Genomic DNA, 18,472 nt, shown 5'->3' on the forward strand with positions numbered 1-18,472 from the left:
ACTATTTTCATATTTCTTTCAATTTCTATAAAAGAAATTCCTGAAAGCCGACTATTTTTCAGTTATCTAAACCAGAACACTCCTTTAACAATCGCCTGAAACGATTGAAAATATTCAGAAAAATTCGTAACGTTTCAGCGAAAGACACCCAACAACCCATCCTGATTCTCGGAGGGCAGCACGTAGTGATGAAGCAGGACGCTGACATGTTGGACGATCCTAGCGTAATTTACGAGAACACTAGCACGATTCGTGGCGTGGCGATTCACGTCGCCTCCGCTCAGTTGTTCGTTTCCGATTCCTTGGGATACGTGTACAGAACGCCCATCTTGAAACGCGCGACGCCAACGGTGATACTCAGCCCTAGCAAAATGAACTTCAAGCCCCTGAGTCTGTCGGTCGATTGGTTGAACCTTCACTTGTACATCCTGGGCGAGGTGAAGCACGCAACGACCACGCATCACGTTTGGCAGATAGCCAGGTGCAATTTGGACGGAAGGAGTTTGACTGTGGCCGTGGCTGGATTCCTAACGCGACCTTCTCACATCGAGGTGGACCCCTACAATGGATATCTGTTCTGGGTCACCAGAGGTGGACTGTACAGACTGGATCTGGCTGATATTAGCAATGGGGTGAAGCATGAGGTAGCCTGCGAGACGTATTACACGTGAATTTGATCGTAAATTGTATTTCGCGAATCTTGCAGGGTCGATATTATTCGGTTCCAAAAATTCAAGCCACTTATTGTTCTGCTATTCAAATTAATACGTGAAGGATATCCTTAAGTGTTAGGAACAAATTTAATCGTTCTCTCTTTCTTTTCGTCATTAAAATTAATGTCCTTTCCTAATTCTAGGTGCAGCCGTATTTGATCCTAGAGGACGCCGATTTAGGCGCCTTCGCCGTCGACCACACAAACTTTCGCTTACTGGTTCCTCACCACACCCAGAACACCGTCATGTCCGTTTCCCTGGATGGTCGCGAGGTCTTGGACTTCCGCGCGAACACGCAGCAACCGAAGTTCAAGAACGTGGTCTCCCTGGCCATGGCGAACGGGTTGTTCTATTGGACGAACGGGGAAGAGGTTCTGATAGAAGGCTACCATTCGGGACAGAACAGATACTTTCACAATGCCTATCCCGATAGGTGAATATCTTTATTAGCATGCGAGACTCATCTGTTATCGGATGTCTCGAGTAAACGTGTCCTTTTCAGGTCGAACGGTTCATTTGTCAGTGTCAATGTGCTTATGGACGCCAGCCAGCCTGTCCCCGTCCCGGTGAATCCTCCCACGGGCGTTCAAGCGGTTTTGGGCGTGGAGAGGGCAAAAGTTTCCTGGCAGGCGCCTCATCTGTTGGGTGGGCAGGGCAAGGGCGCCTGGCAGAATTGGTCCTACGAATTGGAGATCAAAGACGAGTCTACTGGGGAGACGATTCATCAGAAAGATATTGCTGGATCGTCTCACACTGTGCACAATCTTCGACAGAAATCGGAATACTCGATCAAAGCTGCTGCCTACACCAGCGCTGGCAGAGGACCCTGGTCCACGGAGTTCAGGGGACGGACCTTGCGGTACATTTTTCCGGATTTTTAACAACAAACAACGACAATTTCACAATTGATTTTAACGTTTTAATCATTGGCCTGTTTAAAAAAAAGTCTACGGTTTAGAAGAGAACCTTTTATATCGGTATATGTTCATCTAGACTGACAATTAAATTCTATGTACTGTTACTAAATATAGTCAGTCCTATAAGGAATCCCTTGCGAGTCATTTGTTATTGTGTGTTTACTTGAACTGCAATACTTCATTATGAAACTTTCCAACCCTCCAGACTCGGATCGCGCACGTCCATCTTCTGGTCCGCGAACGAAGGTCTCTTGAGCAGCGACGTAACTGGAGAGAACATTAACACCCTAATCTACAAAGCTAATCTAAAAGAAGCAGATAACGACTACCACATAGTCGACGTGAGCTGGTACAAGGACACCCTCTACATTGTGGGGAATAACTCTGCCTTGTATCAGTACAGTATTAAAACTCAACAGAAAACGAAGATGAACATAAACTCTGTTGGGAGCGTCGCCGTAGATTGGTTGTCGAAGAAGCTGTACTGGGCAAATCCTAAGCAACAAATTGTACGTACAATTGCGACTTCTGTAACCAAGTTTCGTTATTTAATGATCTTCATTAGTATGCTCTTCATTAGTATACTCTTTCTTTTTAGATAACACGAGCAAATTTAAATGGATCTCATCAAGAGCCCATGTCAATTCTAGCCATTGTCAAAGAACTGATGATCGATTCTTTGGAGGCGTATTTGTATTGGTCCACGGGACACGCTGTGGAAGTGGCTCGTTTAAATGGACAGGATAGAAGGTACTATCATTCAGATGAAATATTCAATGGAAAGCAAGTGATGGGGTTGACTCTGGACACGGAGAACAGATACGTTTACTGGATCGTCCGCAGCTACGAGAGTGGATCTATCGTCTATCGCGCGCCAACGTCTGAGAGGATTCCGATGAGTCACAAGATTGTACCTGAAAAGGTCTTTATCCATCACTCTATCGATGTTAACCCTTTATTGGTCATTGGTACTGTTACCACTAAAATATAATATGTTGCCAAAAATATTTCTATCTCCAGGTCTCAGCTCTGCAGCACCCAAACATGCAGGGACCGCTGTGTTATTTCTCGGAACACCTCCTGTGGCTTCAAGACGACAGAAATGCAGTGATAGGGGACTTATCTGGCCAAAACACCGCCATAATAAACGGTATCACTCTGTCGGGCCTCCACATGGTCGCCGTGAGGGATCCAGCGCTTCATCAGTACCCGAAGAATCTCACGTCGACAACTGTGGTAGTTTTGCCGAACGCGGTCAACTATAGCAGTATCAGGGTCGAGGGAACCTGGAAGAACTTCAACATATCCTGGGACCCCGTGGAGAACATCAACTACGGCACTGTGTTCTACGAAGTGAAATTCGCTGATTACATCAACACCAACTCGAACCCAGAGATCACGACGGAGACCTCGATGCCTTACAACAACTCCGAGCAGATCCTGCCGTACTCTGTCCTAGAAGTGACCGTGAAAGCGTTCACGTATTGGGAAACGGCGCATCACACGAGGAGGACCTTGAGATCTCCGCAGAGCGTGCCCAGCGAGCCGATCAATCCTAGGGCGTTCATAGAATTTCACAAAGAGCCTCTCAGCGAGAGTGTTGACATATTCGCGATATTCAGGTAAACAAAATTTATGTGTCTACAATTAAGAAGCACAGAGATTTGTGAAATTTCCTTCACTGAAATGAGAGGGATTAGTGTCAGAGTGGGGGTAATGGAACAAAGTTTAGGAAGAATAGGAGAATTAAAGTAATGCTTCTAAGTTGGAGGATGAAAATTAAGAAGAATATATTTATAAATTACTGTGATCGGCATTCTCTTTTTTTATCCAAGTAATTTCACAACTTCTATACTTGAAAGCATTTTAAAAATGATCATTCTTGTTAGACAAAGGACATATAGCAATGCTTAGAATGAAATGGCTGAGACTTTATAATGATATATGTCACTAATTACAACCAAGGAAAATATTTACAACAGATTCCAATTATTTCCATTAACTTATTATTCATCACTTCTCATATTGTTTAAACCTCACAGATGGGACCAACCGGAGTTCACCAACGGTTTGATCATAGGCTACACAGTTCAGTGCTGGTTCGTAGAGAAGAACGAGGAGATCCAGATCTGCGATCAGTCGCTGGTTACAGACAAATTGGAGCACACCGTGCACGATCTACTGCCGAACACGACGTACTACTTTCAAGTTCTAGGTCAGACGGAAATTGGCCCTGGCCCGTACACAAAGGTGATCAACGTGTCAACGATCTACGAGAACCCAGTGCCTCAACTGTTGGTCGCTACAATGGACGCCGTAAAGATCACCGACTTGGACCAGGAGAAGAACGACACTATCACTCGACACATCGCTGTTGAGGTCACTTATCTGGCCGCTGAGAACAAACTTTACTGGATAAACGAAATGCAAGAGCTGGTGACGTCCGACCTGTCAGGGGCGAACGCCACGAAGATCCTTACGCTGAACAACACTGCTCTTAGTATAACTGTCGATTGGGTAGCGAGGAATCTGTACTGGTCAGAGTCAGTCGATGGCGAGAACGGTGGCCAAATTGTCAAACTAGATCTGACCATGTGGCAAACTGGAATCGTCAAACACGAGGTCATCGTTACGTCCAACAGACGCATCCTGAATCTGGACGTATTCCCGTCCACTGGGTAACCGTTCATTTTTCAATTATTGCACAGAGTGCAGGGTACAAGAATAAGTTCCAGATTTAACAGAGTAGCCTCTGTGATCTCGTGTAACCCTTTCACTACTATCGCTGAATATATCCCTTTAATACAACCAAATAACATTCCTTTGTTTGCAGATCGCTATACTGGATAGAGCTGACGAAAAACGACCGTGGCGTGATTATGCAGTCAGACTTGAATGGAAAAGCGATCGAACCCTTCTTCAACCACACAGACAATTGCTCTTGCCCCTACAGCTCGTCAGTGATCCCTGTGATGACGATCGACAGTACCACGTATCAGAAGCCTGTGATGTACTGGCTCTCCCTGGAAGGCCACTTGAACATCGCCGACATCAACGGCTGCACGTGTAGCTTGGTAATGAGTGCAGACGTTATCAAAGGCCTGCCAACGTCTCTAACCGTCGACAAGATGAACGTATACTGGTCGAATTCCGAGGACACTTTGATTTACTACACAAACAAAGAGTATTCCGACAAAGCGGAGATTCAACGCTTCTACCTGCCAGACGTGCGCAGCGTTAAGGCCTTTGGGAAGTCTCTGCAACCCTATCCACCAGCGAACTGTTTGATCCCTCGTCAGAAGTCCTACCCGATACATGCCAGAAGAACAGGACACGGTATCACCGTTACACTTCCTCAGCCTATTCCCCACAGTGGCTGCAAAAGATACAATCTACCAACGACACTTTACACGATATACGTGTCCCAGTGCTCGGAAAAGAACACCGAAGTATGCGAAGACAGCGATAAAACCTTGTTGCAGACCTATGAAAAAGAGTACAGAATTAGGGACTTGAAACCTTTCACGCAATACAAAGTGAAGCTGGCGTTGACCAACTACTACGCCGATCTGGAGTCCATGGCGTTGGAGTTCGGTGCTGAAGTTATCCTGAGGACTAGAGCTGGCGTTCCTACCGCCCCAGAAAACGTCACCGTCGAAGCTCTGACGCCAACTTTGGCTGTCGTCTATTGGATGCCACCTAAAACACTGAACTCCGAGGCGGTTCGGTACGAGGTGCACTGGAAATTAAATCGACTGATAAACGGCGCACGACAGAAGGGCGAGCAGTTGATAAAGGTGCCAGAACGCACCGCGGAGGATGGCAGATTTTTCACGATGTTGGAGCCCTGGTTACCTGGCGAGGAATACGTGGTGTTCGTTCGTGCCTATCCTTCCGTTTCGGAGTCGAGTCTCGACGCCTACAGCGAGGCTCCTGGTCGAGTGGTTAAAATGTACCCAGAACCTCATAATCTGACGCTAACGGGTGTCAACGTGAACAGTTTGAACGTGTCCTGGGTACCAACCGTTAACCTGACGGTCGAGCATACTTTACAGTACAAAGACGTCGCTATGGAAGACTGGCTGATCGCGAACGAATCCAAAGTGGACAAACAAGTGACGTACTTCATTCGCAGACTGCAACCGCGTACTTTGTACAAATTTCGTTTAATATTAAGGTATCCAAGCTACAAGAAGGACTTTGTGTGGCCCACTGATGGGAGGTTCACGTTTCAAACGCTGGGTAAATGCAATCACCTCTGCTATAAAATCTAATTACAGTGGTTCCAGAATGTATTGGCACAATCTCTTTTTGGAAATTGAAAAAAAAAAAGAAATTATCACAGTTTAATTTATTAACAAAAATGAAATATATGGAATAGAGAACTTGCGAATGATATAACAAAGAGAGTGTGTAGCTTTTGGAGTCGCTGTACATCAATCTTGTTCACCTTTTGCATTATTGTTTTGCCTTATTTACGAAATAGGTGATGTACCCAGTGCTCCAGGAATGCCTACGGTAACCAAACTTCGCAATTCCGTGTACCAATTGAACTGGGAGCCCGCGCAAGCCCATGGTTCGCAGATTACCTTGTATCGCGTTGAGGGGATGAAAATAAACGAGATCCACGAACAAATTGACTCCAACGAGAACTCCAGCTGGAAGTTGTTTTACAATGGAACGGATAACTATTGGATAATCACGGGGGATATGGACGACAAATATAGGTTCCGCGTTCAGGCTAGAAACGCGTACGGATTTGGAGCTTGGAGCAGATCCAGCTTGATCGTCGATTTGGCGGAAACAACTGGAGGGATACTGGCCGCCCAACAACACCTTGGATTGGTGTTAGGGCTCAGCGTTCCTGTTATTATCATTATGCTCATTTGCTTCTGCTACTTTCTTTGCCGTAAGTATACGGTTACAAGAGTAAAATATTTTATTGGAATATCTTAATCCTGAGAAGATATCTGGGGTTTCTACCGAATCCGAGTGTTTTTAGAGTAGGCATAATGTACGTCATTCTTTTCAGTTATTAACTGTTATATATTTTAATAGAAACGCTTTTACATCTTTGGCTAGTTTCTATTCACTCCGAAATAAAAAATACAAATACTTGAATCTATTACTTACTGAATTAGATCTCGAATGTTCCCAAAAGTAAAACTCAGCAGTTTTCCAAGGATCGGGGTGTGTTGAATAACTGGCACATTCACGTTCGAAAGTTGTTAACATCGTTAAAACTAATGTCTGCAATTCAGCAGTGTATCGGCAGCGCAAGGAAGACAAAAAGGCAGTTCTGCCACCCTTGGTGAGCGATGTGGAGTTAGCTACGCTTCAGGAGATCCCGCGAGGAAATTTCGTCCAGTCCAACGCTCTTTACGCGTCCACCTTGCAAAACGATTCCGATGATTCTACGCTTCCTAAAATTAGAAGGGAACAAATAACGTTGGCTAAATTCTTAGGCTGCGGGGCCTTCGGAGAGGTAAGCAGAGAAAATTGTATAGAAATTAATAGAAATTATATTAAGAATTGTTAAAATAATGTGTCATAATATTGTCATCTTAATGATAGTACTTTCCAATGTTCTAGGTGTTTCAAGGGAATGCAAAAAACCTGGAGAGGCCAGGAATTACACCAGTAGCAATAAAAACACTCCGAAAGGGGGCATCGGCGCAAGAGAAAACGGAGTTCCTCCAAGAAGCTAGGCTCATGAGCCACTTCAGGCACAAACATGTGCTTAGACTTCTCGGAGTATGCTTAGATACCGATCCGCCGCTATTAGTATTGGAGCTGATGGAAGCTGGAGATTTATTGAGCTATTTAAGAGCGAGTCGATCATTGCAACCCACGGATCCACACGCCCTGCGCCTGCAAGACCTACTCGCTATGTGCGAAGACGTAGCAAGAGGATGTCGTTACCTAGAGGAGCTCCATTTTGTACATAGAGATCTCGCGTGCAGAAACTGTTTGGTGTCTGCTAGAGATAGGGAGAACCGTGTCGTTAAGATTGGTGACTTTGGCCTTGCGAGGGATATATATAAGAATGATTATTATAGAAAGGTGTGCATTTGTAATCTGATTATAATTTTGTAACGTTTACACTTGTTTCAAATTTATCTTTATTACAGATAGGGGAAGGAATGCTGCCAGTTCGTTGGATGGCCCCTGAATCCTTAGTAGACGGCGTGTTCACGTCGCAGAGCGATGTCTGGGCTTTCGGTGTATTAATGTGGGAGATCACGTCCTTGGGACAACAACCATATCCTGCTAGAACGAATCTAGAAGTGTTACACCATGTACGCGCCGGTGGACGTTTACCAAAACCACTCAACTGTCCTCCAGCTTTGCATCAGTTGATGTTACGTTGTTGGAGTCCTGCCGATTCCAGGCCGAGTTTCAAAGTATGCCTGGAGAACATAGTTAGTCATCGAAGCACGATAGAGGACGCACCATTGAGTCCAGTACACGCTGGCCACTATTTAGCTAGACGAGGTAAGTCAGTTTGAATCTTGATATTTGCATTTGTGTCTGTTGGCATGAAATATATATCTGATACTATCAATCAAGTGAAATATACTCTGTTATGGATACTTTGACGAATGCTTATGTACACATGCATATGTCGTGATTCTCTAGTGAAGTTCAAGTTCTAAACTTTTAAGCTAATGTTAGCTGCTTCATCATCTAATAGTATCGTTACCATAAATGTACTTAATTGAATCTCAATCTATTTACTAAATACAATTTATTTTTACAAGATAAGCATGTTTCTGTCAGATACGAATACATGATTTTTCGATGTATATGTTAATACATTGTTCATTAATACATTGCGTCGCTTCACCATAAAAGTGTTCAATATACGAGGATTTTAAAAAGTGATCAATTTTGGAGTAGCTCAAGTACCTAAATTATTGATAAGATACCCCAAAAAACGATAACTTTTCAACATTCTCCTTTGACAGTTTGCTTGAATACATATCTGTTATATCATTGCATGGCTCATGCTTGCAGGCGTGTCTAACATGGCTTACTTTGCTGACGAGAATCAAAATCATAATAATTCAGGTAGGTTCTTTGTAACCATCATCTATGCTGCTTTCTCTATATCCGTTTCATTGCGTCTCGTAACACAACTTACAAACAAGAACGCGTGTAATTCAATCGGTGAATTTCCTCAGGAAACTCGTGGAAATCCAGCAGCTCGGAGGGTAGTCGAGACATGCAGCCATTCCTGCAGAATTCTCATAACGCGGCGCAATCGAGCGAAGTACCGAAATATTTGGAATTGTTAGCTGATAACGAAGAAATTATTTTAAGGGAGAATTCGACGAGCGGATACGAAGTACCTCGATCGATTCATATTTCCGACCAGAATTTAGGCAGTGTAAACAAAGTGAGTACAAATCCCGATTTAAAGGATAACGTGAATTCCGAGAATTCGCAAGAACAAAAAGATTCGTTGACCGACGATAAAGAACAATCGGATAAACGATGCGATAAGAGGTCTTCGGTATCCAGTTTGAATTTGCCTGAGCGTAAGAGAGCATCGATCACGAGCATGACTGAGAAATGTAACACTTTGGATAGCTCGAAATTGACCAATCCTACGATTAAAACGATTTTAAAGAGAGATTCGTTTACATCGTTGACCGATCATCGAAGAAACAAAAGGAACACGACCGACCGACGAGGATCCGAATTAAGTTTAGAGGGTAGAAGTTCCGGCTCCCTCGGCTCAAATGTTAGTTTAGCACCACCTACTAGACCCAGTTCGTCATTAATTAGTTCGCAAAATGTTCTTCCATTGAAGAACAGTGTTATGGGTGGTACAGGGGAAACAACGTTGAGCGACACCAGCGTCGCGAAAAGCACATTGCCGAAAATTCAAAGGACTCATTCTAATTTACAAAACGGTAAAGCAAATATTCCATTGGTGATAAATAGTGCGTTATTGAATTTGTTAAGGCAAACTCCGGTCGTCGAGGATAGCAACAATATTGTTACGTACACGAATATCAGTACAGACGCCGTTAGGGTAAACGGCTCGTGAAGCTATCATTGTTAAAGGTGAAGAGAATCAAGTCATTTTAACAGTCATATCATTAAAACACAATTAATTTCGGTTACGACTATACTGAAACTGAAAATGCGTGTGAAGTTCCATAGCTTTAAACTGCCATATCAATGTATGTACATATATATGTCGATTTTTAATACCTGAAATTTACTTTACGTAAATCGTGGCAGAAAGTTTTTAATTGTATCTGTATTAGTTGATAATTATGGACTTGCCTTTAGCATCTAAGAAACGAGAATAGTTGGTAGAGTATTATACCGGGATTTGATTAATCCGCGATAATTTTATACCTGTTATTCGAAGATAATGTATTTATTTAATGACCCAAAAGTATGATTAGTCTCACTGTTCATTGTACAAATTTCATATTTGACGATAACGTAAGGTACGATATCGAAATTAATATTCATGTTACATAAGGATTTGTTAAGTTTTATATGTAAATTTAGCGATTCTTATTGAAATGGTACAATTTAAGAATAAAAGGTTTCAATTATGAATTGCATGAATGGACTGATATAATGCTTGGAACTTATACTTTCGAGCTTCACTATTAATGGATCACGAAGAAAAGAAAAATTGAAGAATATTGTAAATATTTTACTAATAGAAATTTGATATTTTTTTAACTTCATTCATTCGTCCTTTCCATGAAAGTATTAGAACGATGTTATTGGTATCCAAGTCAAAAAAAAATAAATGAACAAAATATAAGAGTAGCGGTAGTAATAATTATATACCTGGGTACGTACTTTTTGAAAACGATACTTCGATAATATATACGGAAAAAGAATATTATTAAAACTAGATTATTTACATTCGGATATCTTGTAAAATTTTTTATAAATTTGTACGAAATGTTTCTATAATGAATATTGAATATTAGACTATACGAAAACACGATAGTTTATAAATATTTAATAAATATCTTTTAGTCTTCCTATTTAAAGATGCTCCGATACGCTATCTACATATTGTTAGTTCCTTACAAAAAACATTGTAATTGTTAAACAATAAGCCGAACCATGTAAATATCTTTTATCATTGTAACAAGAAATGTATCGATAATAAGATAGCAATAACTGTATGAATTTTGTATATTCGATATACGCATGTTTATGCTGCCATGCAGATATCACTCGACGAGACATTGTGCACAACATATGAAATTTATTGTCTGAGATTGGGGTAAATAAAATTTCAAATGTAAATAAATAAACTTCAATGTATTTCAAAAGTGATTTATTACAATCAATCTTTGTCACTAATTTACACAAAATGTAAAACTTATACGATGACAATTTTCTTTTTCGGGATTTTTAGAAATTTTATTACATACAACAAATATTGTTCTATGATAAATGCTCCATTCGAGGACTGCGGTCATTTTTTTCTGTAGTGTGACTGAAAGAAACCACGAAATAGTTTTGCAATTTATCTTAAAAGGTAACATTAATACATTTTTGACGTATTTAAAATATTACTTGTAGGTTTTTGTATAATTATTTTATAAGAAGAAGATTCTGGAACAGAATAGACAAAAATTTATTTAATTTCCTGTAAAAAGCAGATATCTTTAGTAAATATTAAAAAATACAATATGTAGTACTACCTAAGCAGTTGAAGTCGTAGTAGTAGTAGTAGTAGTAGTAGTAGTAGTAGTAATTATAGCAGTACTTGTAGTAGCAGTACCAAGGGGAACATCATCATCTAAAGAATCATCTTTGCTATGTTCATGCAGGAGAACGTATTCTCTAGAGCTAAATCCAAACCGTAAGACATCCCGCTCTAGTAGTTCATGGTATCTTCGTGGTTCTAACTTTACATTATTTACAAATGTACCATTAGCGGATTCTAAATCTATGAGATATGGGCGAGTCCTTCTACCTTCGCCGCCGCCTTCTCTTTGAAAAGGCACTAAACGATATTGTAAAACAGCATGTTGTTTGGAACACGATGGATGATCTAAAGGAATATCTGCAACTTTACGTTCTCTGCCCATTAAATACGCTGATTGTCTATGAACATATAACGTAGGTAATGCTTTTTCTCCTTTGAAAGGGTATAACCTCCACCTACGCTTAGGCTTCCTTGAATCCGCTGGTTCAGAATATTTAATAACTACTCCATTTACCGTGTTTGTGTCTTCTGTGAGTTTACCGGACAATTCAAAATTTGGTTTATCCTTTTCCTGTGGCTTTGGTTTAGGTTCTGTTTTTACAGTGGGTTTACCCCATTCCGGCGAAGGCTCTCTTTTCATTTTCATTTCCTCGAAATTACTTTTTCTTTCTCTGTTAGCATCATCATGCCTCTTGTTAAATTCACCTGTATCTCTGTACTTTCTGTTCCTGTCTTCGTATTCTCTGTGTCTTTGACGAGGCTCCTCTCTTCTCATAGGCGACCTCTCATACCTTCTTTTACCATTTTGTTTCTCATCGTCCTTCCTTGAATGATCATGTCGATTATCCCTAAATTCTCTATCCCGCTCACGTTGCGATCTATCACGATGCATATCATTATTGTCTCTTCTTACTTCTCTGCTAAATTTGTGAACGTCCCTACCTTCTCTGAGATCTCTATAGCTTTTACTCTTGCTGCTCGATTCCTTTCTGCTCGTTCGTCTGTCTTGGTTAGGGCTCTCGTCGCGTCTGTGTTTATGCCTCTTCCGTGATTTTTCGTGACGGTTGTCGTCACTACTTTCGGAACTACTGCTGGACATTTTTATCTTTTCATCGATTAAATTCCTCGAGAAACGTGCGTATTCATGCTTATAACATCTCGGTGAGAAGCGATGTCAACGGAAGATAACCTATACTGGTAACAGAATACCTTTGTTATAAACACACGGTCGTAAAGTGACTGATGTATGTTTACATGCGAACATACCAAGTTGTGCACTTAATGCTTACATTTTCTAACGAATTTATCGTCTTATTATACGTAAAACTTTCATTAACATCTAGCCACTTCACTTATACGCGATATACAAAACACGAGTCGCCGCCATTTGTAAGGCTTAACGAGAGGTATGGAAGTATGCAGCCGCGTAATTAAATATGGATGTATGTATAATTGGATAGATAGTCGCGAATAATCATAATAACACGATAATTATTTTTGTAGATTTTCAAATTTACAATTTTCTTCGACATTTCAGATAATATCAACCGAATTATATTTATGGAGCCTAGAGCTAATTGTATCCAGTTTATTAACGACGATACATGTAAATTATTGTAAATTGAACTTCCTCAATTCAATTAAAGTTGTCATCAAACATTGAATTGAGTTATAGGAACTTCGTAATTTTAGGTACACCGATCCGAAGCAGCGTTAAGTTTATTTAAATGGGTGGCCAAATTAAAAACTTCCGTTTTGTATCCGTGTAGGTTTCTTATAATGTTTGCAATGGGGTAGAGGTCGACATCCTGCGGCTTTAGACCATGAGTCAAATTGTTTAAATTACACTTCCATTAAATCTTTTGCTGTTTAATTAAACGTGTGAGTAACAAACCTGAAGGTATTTACATGGGAGGGGAAGATAATTAATACACAGGTATACACATCCGAGCATAGAGAATTTGTAACACGTTCTTTTTTTTTTCATTTTTAGACTCAGGGCATTTCAGGACTCTTTCACAGAGTAACAAAGTGAACAGTTCGGACGTACAAAAGGATTGCGTTTATTTTGTATAAAAAAAAAAAAATAGAAAATCAGTATATACATAATAATACATAATTAAAATATCTACAAGGGTACTTATAGTTTTATGTCCATTACCTCTCTTAAACCTTGTTCCGCGTTCGTTGTAATCGTTAGATAACATGGGAAATGACAACGTTTTGTGTCATATCCAGGCTTGGCACGCTAAACAGGTGTGGTTTGTTTTTTCTTTATTAAGTAACTTCTTGCTATGTTATGCCGTAGCGTTCGTACAGCTTAGTGCGATGGGAAACTCGATTCGTCGAAGTTACTGTCGGAATTACTTTCGGCAGCATCCACGAAGGCGGTAGACAAATCGCCGGATAATTTACTCACAGATCGTGAGACCACGTCGTACATGAAGATTTCTTTCTCACCTTGGTCCGCATCGTTTGGCCTGTAACACCAACGGGACGTTCTTTCAACCGTTTTAGGCCTAAGGCGCATTGCAATGTAACAGACTTTAAAATAGTTTTGTTTCTTTTTTAAATTATTAATTTGTTAAAATAATAATAGATGTCCGATACTCAAAATTGATCACTGTATCGATGTAATGTATCAATACTTCACTGTATCAATAATTCAAATAGTTTGGAATTATTGTAATATGGCGGGTAGGAACTTGATTCTCAAATTACAAACATTTTAGATAAGGTAAATGTTTGATAGAAGAGTATGATAATTTTGGTACCAATTAGTGTAGAATAAGTGAAATAAATTACAAGTAAAAGTAATATTAGATTAATATGCTCCTGCACCATACTGGATGTGTTAATCATTAGTTTGACACGCGAGGAATCGATTTTACGCAATATCAGTCGACTTGATTGCAGAAATCATCAAGCAGTCTTGAGTAGCAGGCCGTCGCCATAAATAATCTAATATTGTAAGTCCAATTACACGAACCCTGAATAACTCGAGACACGAGAAGAACATCTCGTTTACCCAAGGAAAAAATATTCAGAGGAGGTTAACGTCGAGGAAAGTGAAGCCTGTTCTCAATCATTAATTGCGAAAAGACGCATGCGGAAGCGGATTAAATCGTTCAGGGTATAACGCCGGTGATAGAGAATATGGGCTCGTTAGTAAATAATTGCACGTACTATTTAAGCCAAAAGAACGAGTTAACGAAGGTAAACGAGTAGGTAAGCGAGTGATTAGTTATGGCACCGATCGCTAGCGTCTACCACTTACATGGTTACCAGAAGTACCACCGACTGCTTCTGCGGCTCTGTACGGCTCTCCTGGTCCAACCACTTCTTGTAGTTCTCCGTGGATGGCTTTTTCACCAATTGCTTGAGAGTGTCACCGGCGAGAAACTTGACCGCCTGGACATCGCTCGCCCGTCTGCCCTGCCTCGACTCTATCTCCTTCTCCTCATGAAAGTTATAGTCGACGGGTGCCAGCACTACCACGCTGGAGATCTTTCGACCGTCTAGCTGAGGCACGTCTGGGATAGGGAAGGAAGCACCGCTGACTTTGAGCGGCAAATAACGATTGTATTGAGCCTCGTCCCTCGCTCCCACGGTTACAGGCTGAAGTCTGGTAGCATCATCGCGTATGTGCTGATCGGCCAGCGCCTGGCCTTGCTCCGTATTCGGATCGAAGCGTACTACTTTCATCTCCACGCCTCCCGGACGCAAAGTGGCCTGCTCGAACTTAGTCGAGCTCCCGGCAGCCGCCTTCTTCGCCGAAACGGCTAAAGAAGTGGAAGAAGAGGAGGTCGCAGAAGAAGCGCTGTCTTCCGTTTTGGGTCTCTTGACGATCGACGGTACCGGTTCGCTGGCAGCCACCGCGGAACCGCCTCCGGCGCCGTAGAAATTCGCCAGCGCCTCGGGCGGAAGTTTCTCGATCGGTATGTCGCCGACCTTGTCGTAATCCAGTATCTGTATATCGGCGTTGCCCAAAATACCGGAACTCAACAGCTGCTCCCTGATATCGTCGGGAACTTCGTCGGGCAGGTTGGCGATGTTCTCCTTGATCTTCGCTTCGCTCTTCGGAGACAGTGTCGTCGTTGTCGTTGGCGCTTCGGTGGTTGTGGTAGTTGTCGTCGTGGTAGTTGTTGTTGTGCTCGATATGAAGGGCCTGATTGTGGATATCGCGTTGAAATCTTCGGTATTAGTGACAGGAGTGGCGTAAATCTTGTGCGAAGAACTCGGGCTGTTTCCAAAGAACGGGCGTCCCCAGATGGATGATCGCTGAGAAGACGGTGGGAATCGTGGTTGTTGTTGACGTTGTTGTTGTTGTTGTTGTTGCTGCTGCTGCTGCTGCTGCTGCTGCTGTTGAGATGTTTGCAGGGTTTGCGAGAAGAAACCTTGCTGTTGATTTTGGAAGATTTGCTGTTTCGTGTTCAGGTGCTGCTGCTGATCGTTCACGAATTGATTCGATGGATTTCGGATGAGAGGTTGATTTTCTGGCGATGGACCGGGGGGTTGGGAGGAAATGTATTGGTTTTGCGAGGGTTCCGCGAATCCTGTCGGTTGAATTTGGGGGTTAGGCGGGAAAGGACCAGGATGAAGTGGATTTTCTCTAATCGCATAGTGCTGCTCCAATTTTGGCACAGCTTTGAAAATTTCCCCCTCGGGTTTTTGAATCGGAGACTGAATCGGTATTTGAGGTATGCCTTGTATCGATGACGGTTGATTGTACTTCAACTGCGAACGATACTGCTGCTCTTGCAAGAATTTCTGTTCGTGTTCTTGCTTTCTCTTGCGTTCTTCCTGGAATCTCTGCTGGTCTTGCAACCTTTGTTGCTCGTGCAATCTCTGTTGTTCTTGTAACCTCTGGTGCTCTTGCAGTCTTTGATTATCTTGTTGCCTCTGTTGCTCGTGTTGCCGCGATTGTTCCAGCAATCTCTGTTGCTCTATTTGCCTATGTTGATCGACCTGCCTCTGTTGGTCCGCTTGTCTCTGTTGATCGACCTGCCTCTGCTGATCCGTCTGTCGCTGCTGTTCCAAGAACCTCTGATGCTCCTGGAGCCTCTGTTGCTCGTGCTGCCTTTGATGCTCGCGGTGCTTCAGCAACTCTTGCTGACGGCGTTGCTCGTGGTATCTCTGCTTCTCCAACTCCTGCTGCTTGTTTATAGGCAGTGGTTGCTGCTGATCCCCGTTGAAGTGACCGGGTTGATTGATCGGTAATTGTTGGTTCTGTATGTGGACACTTTGATGGGAAACGGAGAGGGTCGGGGGAAATCCTGGTTGCTGCGGGTGAGTGATACTGACGCGATGAGGCGGCCCGAAGCTGTTGAACGGCGCGCGTTGCTGCACTTCCGGTAAGCCTTGAATCGTTATGGGCAACCGTTGGGGCCTCGGCAACGGGTTTCTCACCTGTGGCGGCAGAGATGGAAACGACGGCTGTTGTTGCAAGTAATTTAGCGGCGGCTGTTGCTGGGGCGGCTGATGAAGAGGCTGCTGCTGCTGCTGCTGCGGAAACGAGTTTGCGATCCTCTGCTGGGGAAACGCAGGCGGCACTCTTTGAAGCACAGGCTGAATCGATTGGTACGGACCGTGTTGCCTTTTAGGTGAACCTGGAGCAGAGGTAGCCGGCTTGGAGTGTTGAGTGGACGGTGTCTCCGCGTCGCTACGCTTGTTGTGGTTGTTTGGTGGCACCTGGTCTGTGCCAAAAGTAACGCGAATACCGCTAGATCCGGAGTGGTACACTTCACTATCGGGTCGAATGATCGCTCTCAAAGTCGTAGAAGGTTCCGTCGGTGCCGGTGTCGCCGTGTGAACAGGTTCTTCTGGGTAAGACGCCGTCTTATCCGGCTTGATCTCTTCGTGTTCTTCGACAGGTGTGAGCGCGGGTACGGGGGGATCGTAAACAACGCGCGGTTTGTCCGACCCGTAGCCCTTTTTCTTCTCGTACTTCACGTAAAATACTTGGATGGGTTCCTTGGTGGGCCTCGGCGTCGGTGGTGGAGGGGGTGGCACCGGCGTCGGTAGGGATTCGTTGGATTCCTTGATGATAATTTCGATGATCGGCTCCGGTTCGGTGGGATAGTAATTCAAGGGACCCTCTTCGTAGAAATCGTCGCTCTTGGAGTTAGCCAGAGGGTTGTAGAGCGGATCCCTCTGGGAATACTGAACTATGGGTTCCATCTGAACCGCGTAAGGTGGCGGTCTGCCTCCTCTTCTTGGATAAAACGCAACCTGTTGTCTCTTATCGCGACTTTTCGTGGACTCATCTTTAGCAACGGTTACGACGACGAGGGTCGCCGCTACGACGATCTGAAACGTCGAAACTGTATCGGGGCTTCGAAACGGTAACAAATCAACAGGCTTTCGCGTATCGAGCGTAACAGGCATTTAGTAGAAAGATCGACGACGTGTGGTTAACCGAGTGACCCGATTAATAACGAGAAGAAACATCCTGCAAGACCTTAAGTGGCCGAATCGATTGGTATTCTAGTGTCGCCGAATGGACAGTTACTGCTACCCTGATAAGCGATTCCCAGCCGCGATCGTGTTCCCAATATGGCGGGGTCGAGTTACAGTACGCATCGGAAGTACACACGGCGCGTTCACGCGTGTAAATTGCGCGAATAGAACAGAAATTCTTAGTCGCTCGCTGTTCGCTATGGAGAAAGAGGAGGAGAGAAAATTTAGGTTTTAGATTCAACGACGTGCGCGTTTCACCTCGAGAATTCGGTGACTCTCCTAAAGCGGGGGCTCTTTAATATTCTTTGAAGAAAAAGAAAACTGGACTCGGACGAACGCGTTCCCACCGAAGCTTGTTTACGCGGTGGCAATATTAAATCGTTTGATTTTCAAATAGCAAGTACGGACTCCGTTAATCGTATTAGATCCATAAACGGATGGAAGTAGATTTGCGAACTTTCCGAAGTACGTGAAACGGTACGAAGAAGATGATATGTTACAAACGATTTGTTAAACATACATAAACGCGTCGCTAATTCGATATACATACTTTCCCTTGCTAAGTAGCCGACGGCGATACGCTGACTGATTACAAATGATAGAACTACGTCGAACGTTTCCCGTAACTATGAGACGAGACGCGCTTATTACGATGAAAGTATAAGCGTGCACGTTCTCTT

At 42.9% G+C, this 18,472-nt stretch overlaps 3 protein-coding genes across 9 annotated transcripts in view; 1 reads left to right on the top strand and 2 right to left on the bottom strand.

The window, feature by feature from the left end:
• Positions 1-10,274, top strand: part of LOC128891335 (proto-oncogene tyrosine-protein kinase ROS) — a 35,721-nt gene extending 25,447 nt beyond the window's left edge. For 2 of the 4 annotated variants that reach the window (XM_054150737.1, XM_054150740.1), the window contains exons 8-21: positions 139-644; positions 857-1,146; positions 1,216-1,572; positions 1,836-2,139; positions 2,229-2,552; positions 2,651-3,252; positions 3,673-4,308; positions 4,464-5,872; positions 6,117-6,539; positions 6,892-7,115; positions 7,223-7,693; positions 7,762-8,125; positions 8,648-8,701; positions 8,815-10,274. In XM_054150737.1, coding sequence (XP_054006712.1) covers positions 139-644; positions 857-1,146; positions 1,216-1,572; positions 1,836-2,139; positions 2,229-2,552; positions 2,651-3,252; positions 3,673-4,308; positions 4,464-5,872; positions 6,117-6,539; positions 6,892-7,115; positions 7,223-7,693; positions 7,762-8,125; positions 8,648-8,701; positions 8,815-9,686 — 6,836 coding nt within the window. In that variant the 3' untranslated portion in view covers positions 9,687-10,274. The remainder of the gene's footprint in view (positions 1-138; positions 645-856; positions 1,147-1,215; positions 1,573-1,835; positions 2,140-2,228; positions 2,553-2,650; positions 3,253-3,672; positions 4,309-4,463; positions 5,873-6,116; positions 6,540-6,891; positions 7,116-7,222; positions 7,694-7,761; positions 8,126-8,647; positions 8,702-8,814) is intronic. The other 2 variants (XM_054150738.1, XM_054150739.1) reach the window with 2 other exon arrangements.
• Positions 10,275-10,920: 646 nt separating this feature from the next.
• On the bottom strand, positions 10,921-12,750 carry LOC128891363 (smad nuclear interacting protein 1). Of its 4 annotated transcripts, none has more exons than XM_054150806.1 (3): positions 12,623-12,750; positions 11,326-12,527; positions 10,921-11,236 (listed from the first exon to the last, which is right to left on the bottom strand). In XM_054150806.1, the coding sequence occupies exon 2, from the start codon at positions 12,430-12,432 to the stop codon at positions 11,326-11,328; it is 1,107 nt and encodes a 368-aa protein (XP_054006781.1). In that variant the 5' UTR covers positions 12,433-12,527; positions 12,623-12,750; the 3' UTR covers positions 10,921-11,236. The 4 variants fall into 4 exon arrangements, with proteins under 4 accessions (XP_054006781.1, XP_054006780.1, XP_054006783.1 ...); XM_054150805.1 differs by having other exon boundaries at positions 12,600-12,729; XM_054150808.1 differs by having other exon boundaries at positions 11,326-12,522; positions 12,623-12,728.
• A 157-nt stretch (positions 12,751-12,907) lies between these two features.
• On the bottom strand, positions 12,908-17,720 carry LOC128890619 (inner centromere protein A-like). Its single transcript, XM_054149273.1, has 2 exons — positions 14,611-17,720; positions 12,908-13,813 (listed from the first exon to the last, which is right to left on the bottom strand). The coding sequence occupies exons 1-2, from the start codon at positions 17,718-17,720 to the stop codon at positions 13,654-13,656; spliced, it is 3,270 nt and encodes a 1,089-aa protein (XP_054005248.1). The 3' UTR covers positions 12,908-13,653.
• Positions 17,721-18,472: the final 752 nt, after the last annotated feature.

Source organism: Hylaeus anthracinus, unplaced genomic scaffold (genome assembly GCF_026225885.1).
Source record: "Hylaeus anthracinus isolate JK02 unplaced genomic scaffold, UHH_iyHylAnth1.0_haploid 12001, whole genome shotgun sequence".
NCBI classification, from domain to species: domain Eukaryota; kingdom Metazoa; phylum Arthropoda; class Insecta; order Hymenoptera; family Colletidae; genus Hylaeus; species Hylaeus anthracinus.

Bases quoted from the DNA above. Each gene is read 5' to 3' on its own strand.
- LOC128891363 (XM_054150806.1), bottom strand. From the start codon at position 12,432: ATGTCCAGCAGTAGTTCCGAAAGTAGTGACGACAACCGTCACGAAAAA.
- LOC128890619 (XM_054149273.1), bottom strand. From the start codon at position 17,720: ATGCCTGTTACGCTCGATACGCGAAAGCCTGTTGATTTGTTACCGTTT. The intron at 13,814-14,610 runs GTAAGTGGTAGA...TTGGTGTTACAG, and splicing joins GTGGTACTTCTGGTAACCAT to GCCAAACGATGCGGACCAAG.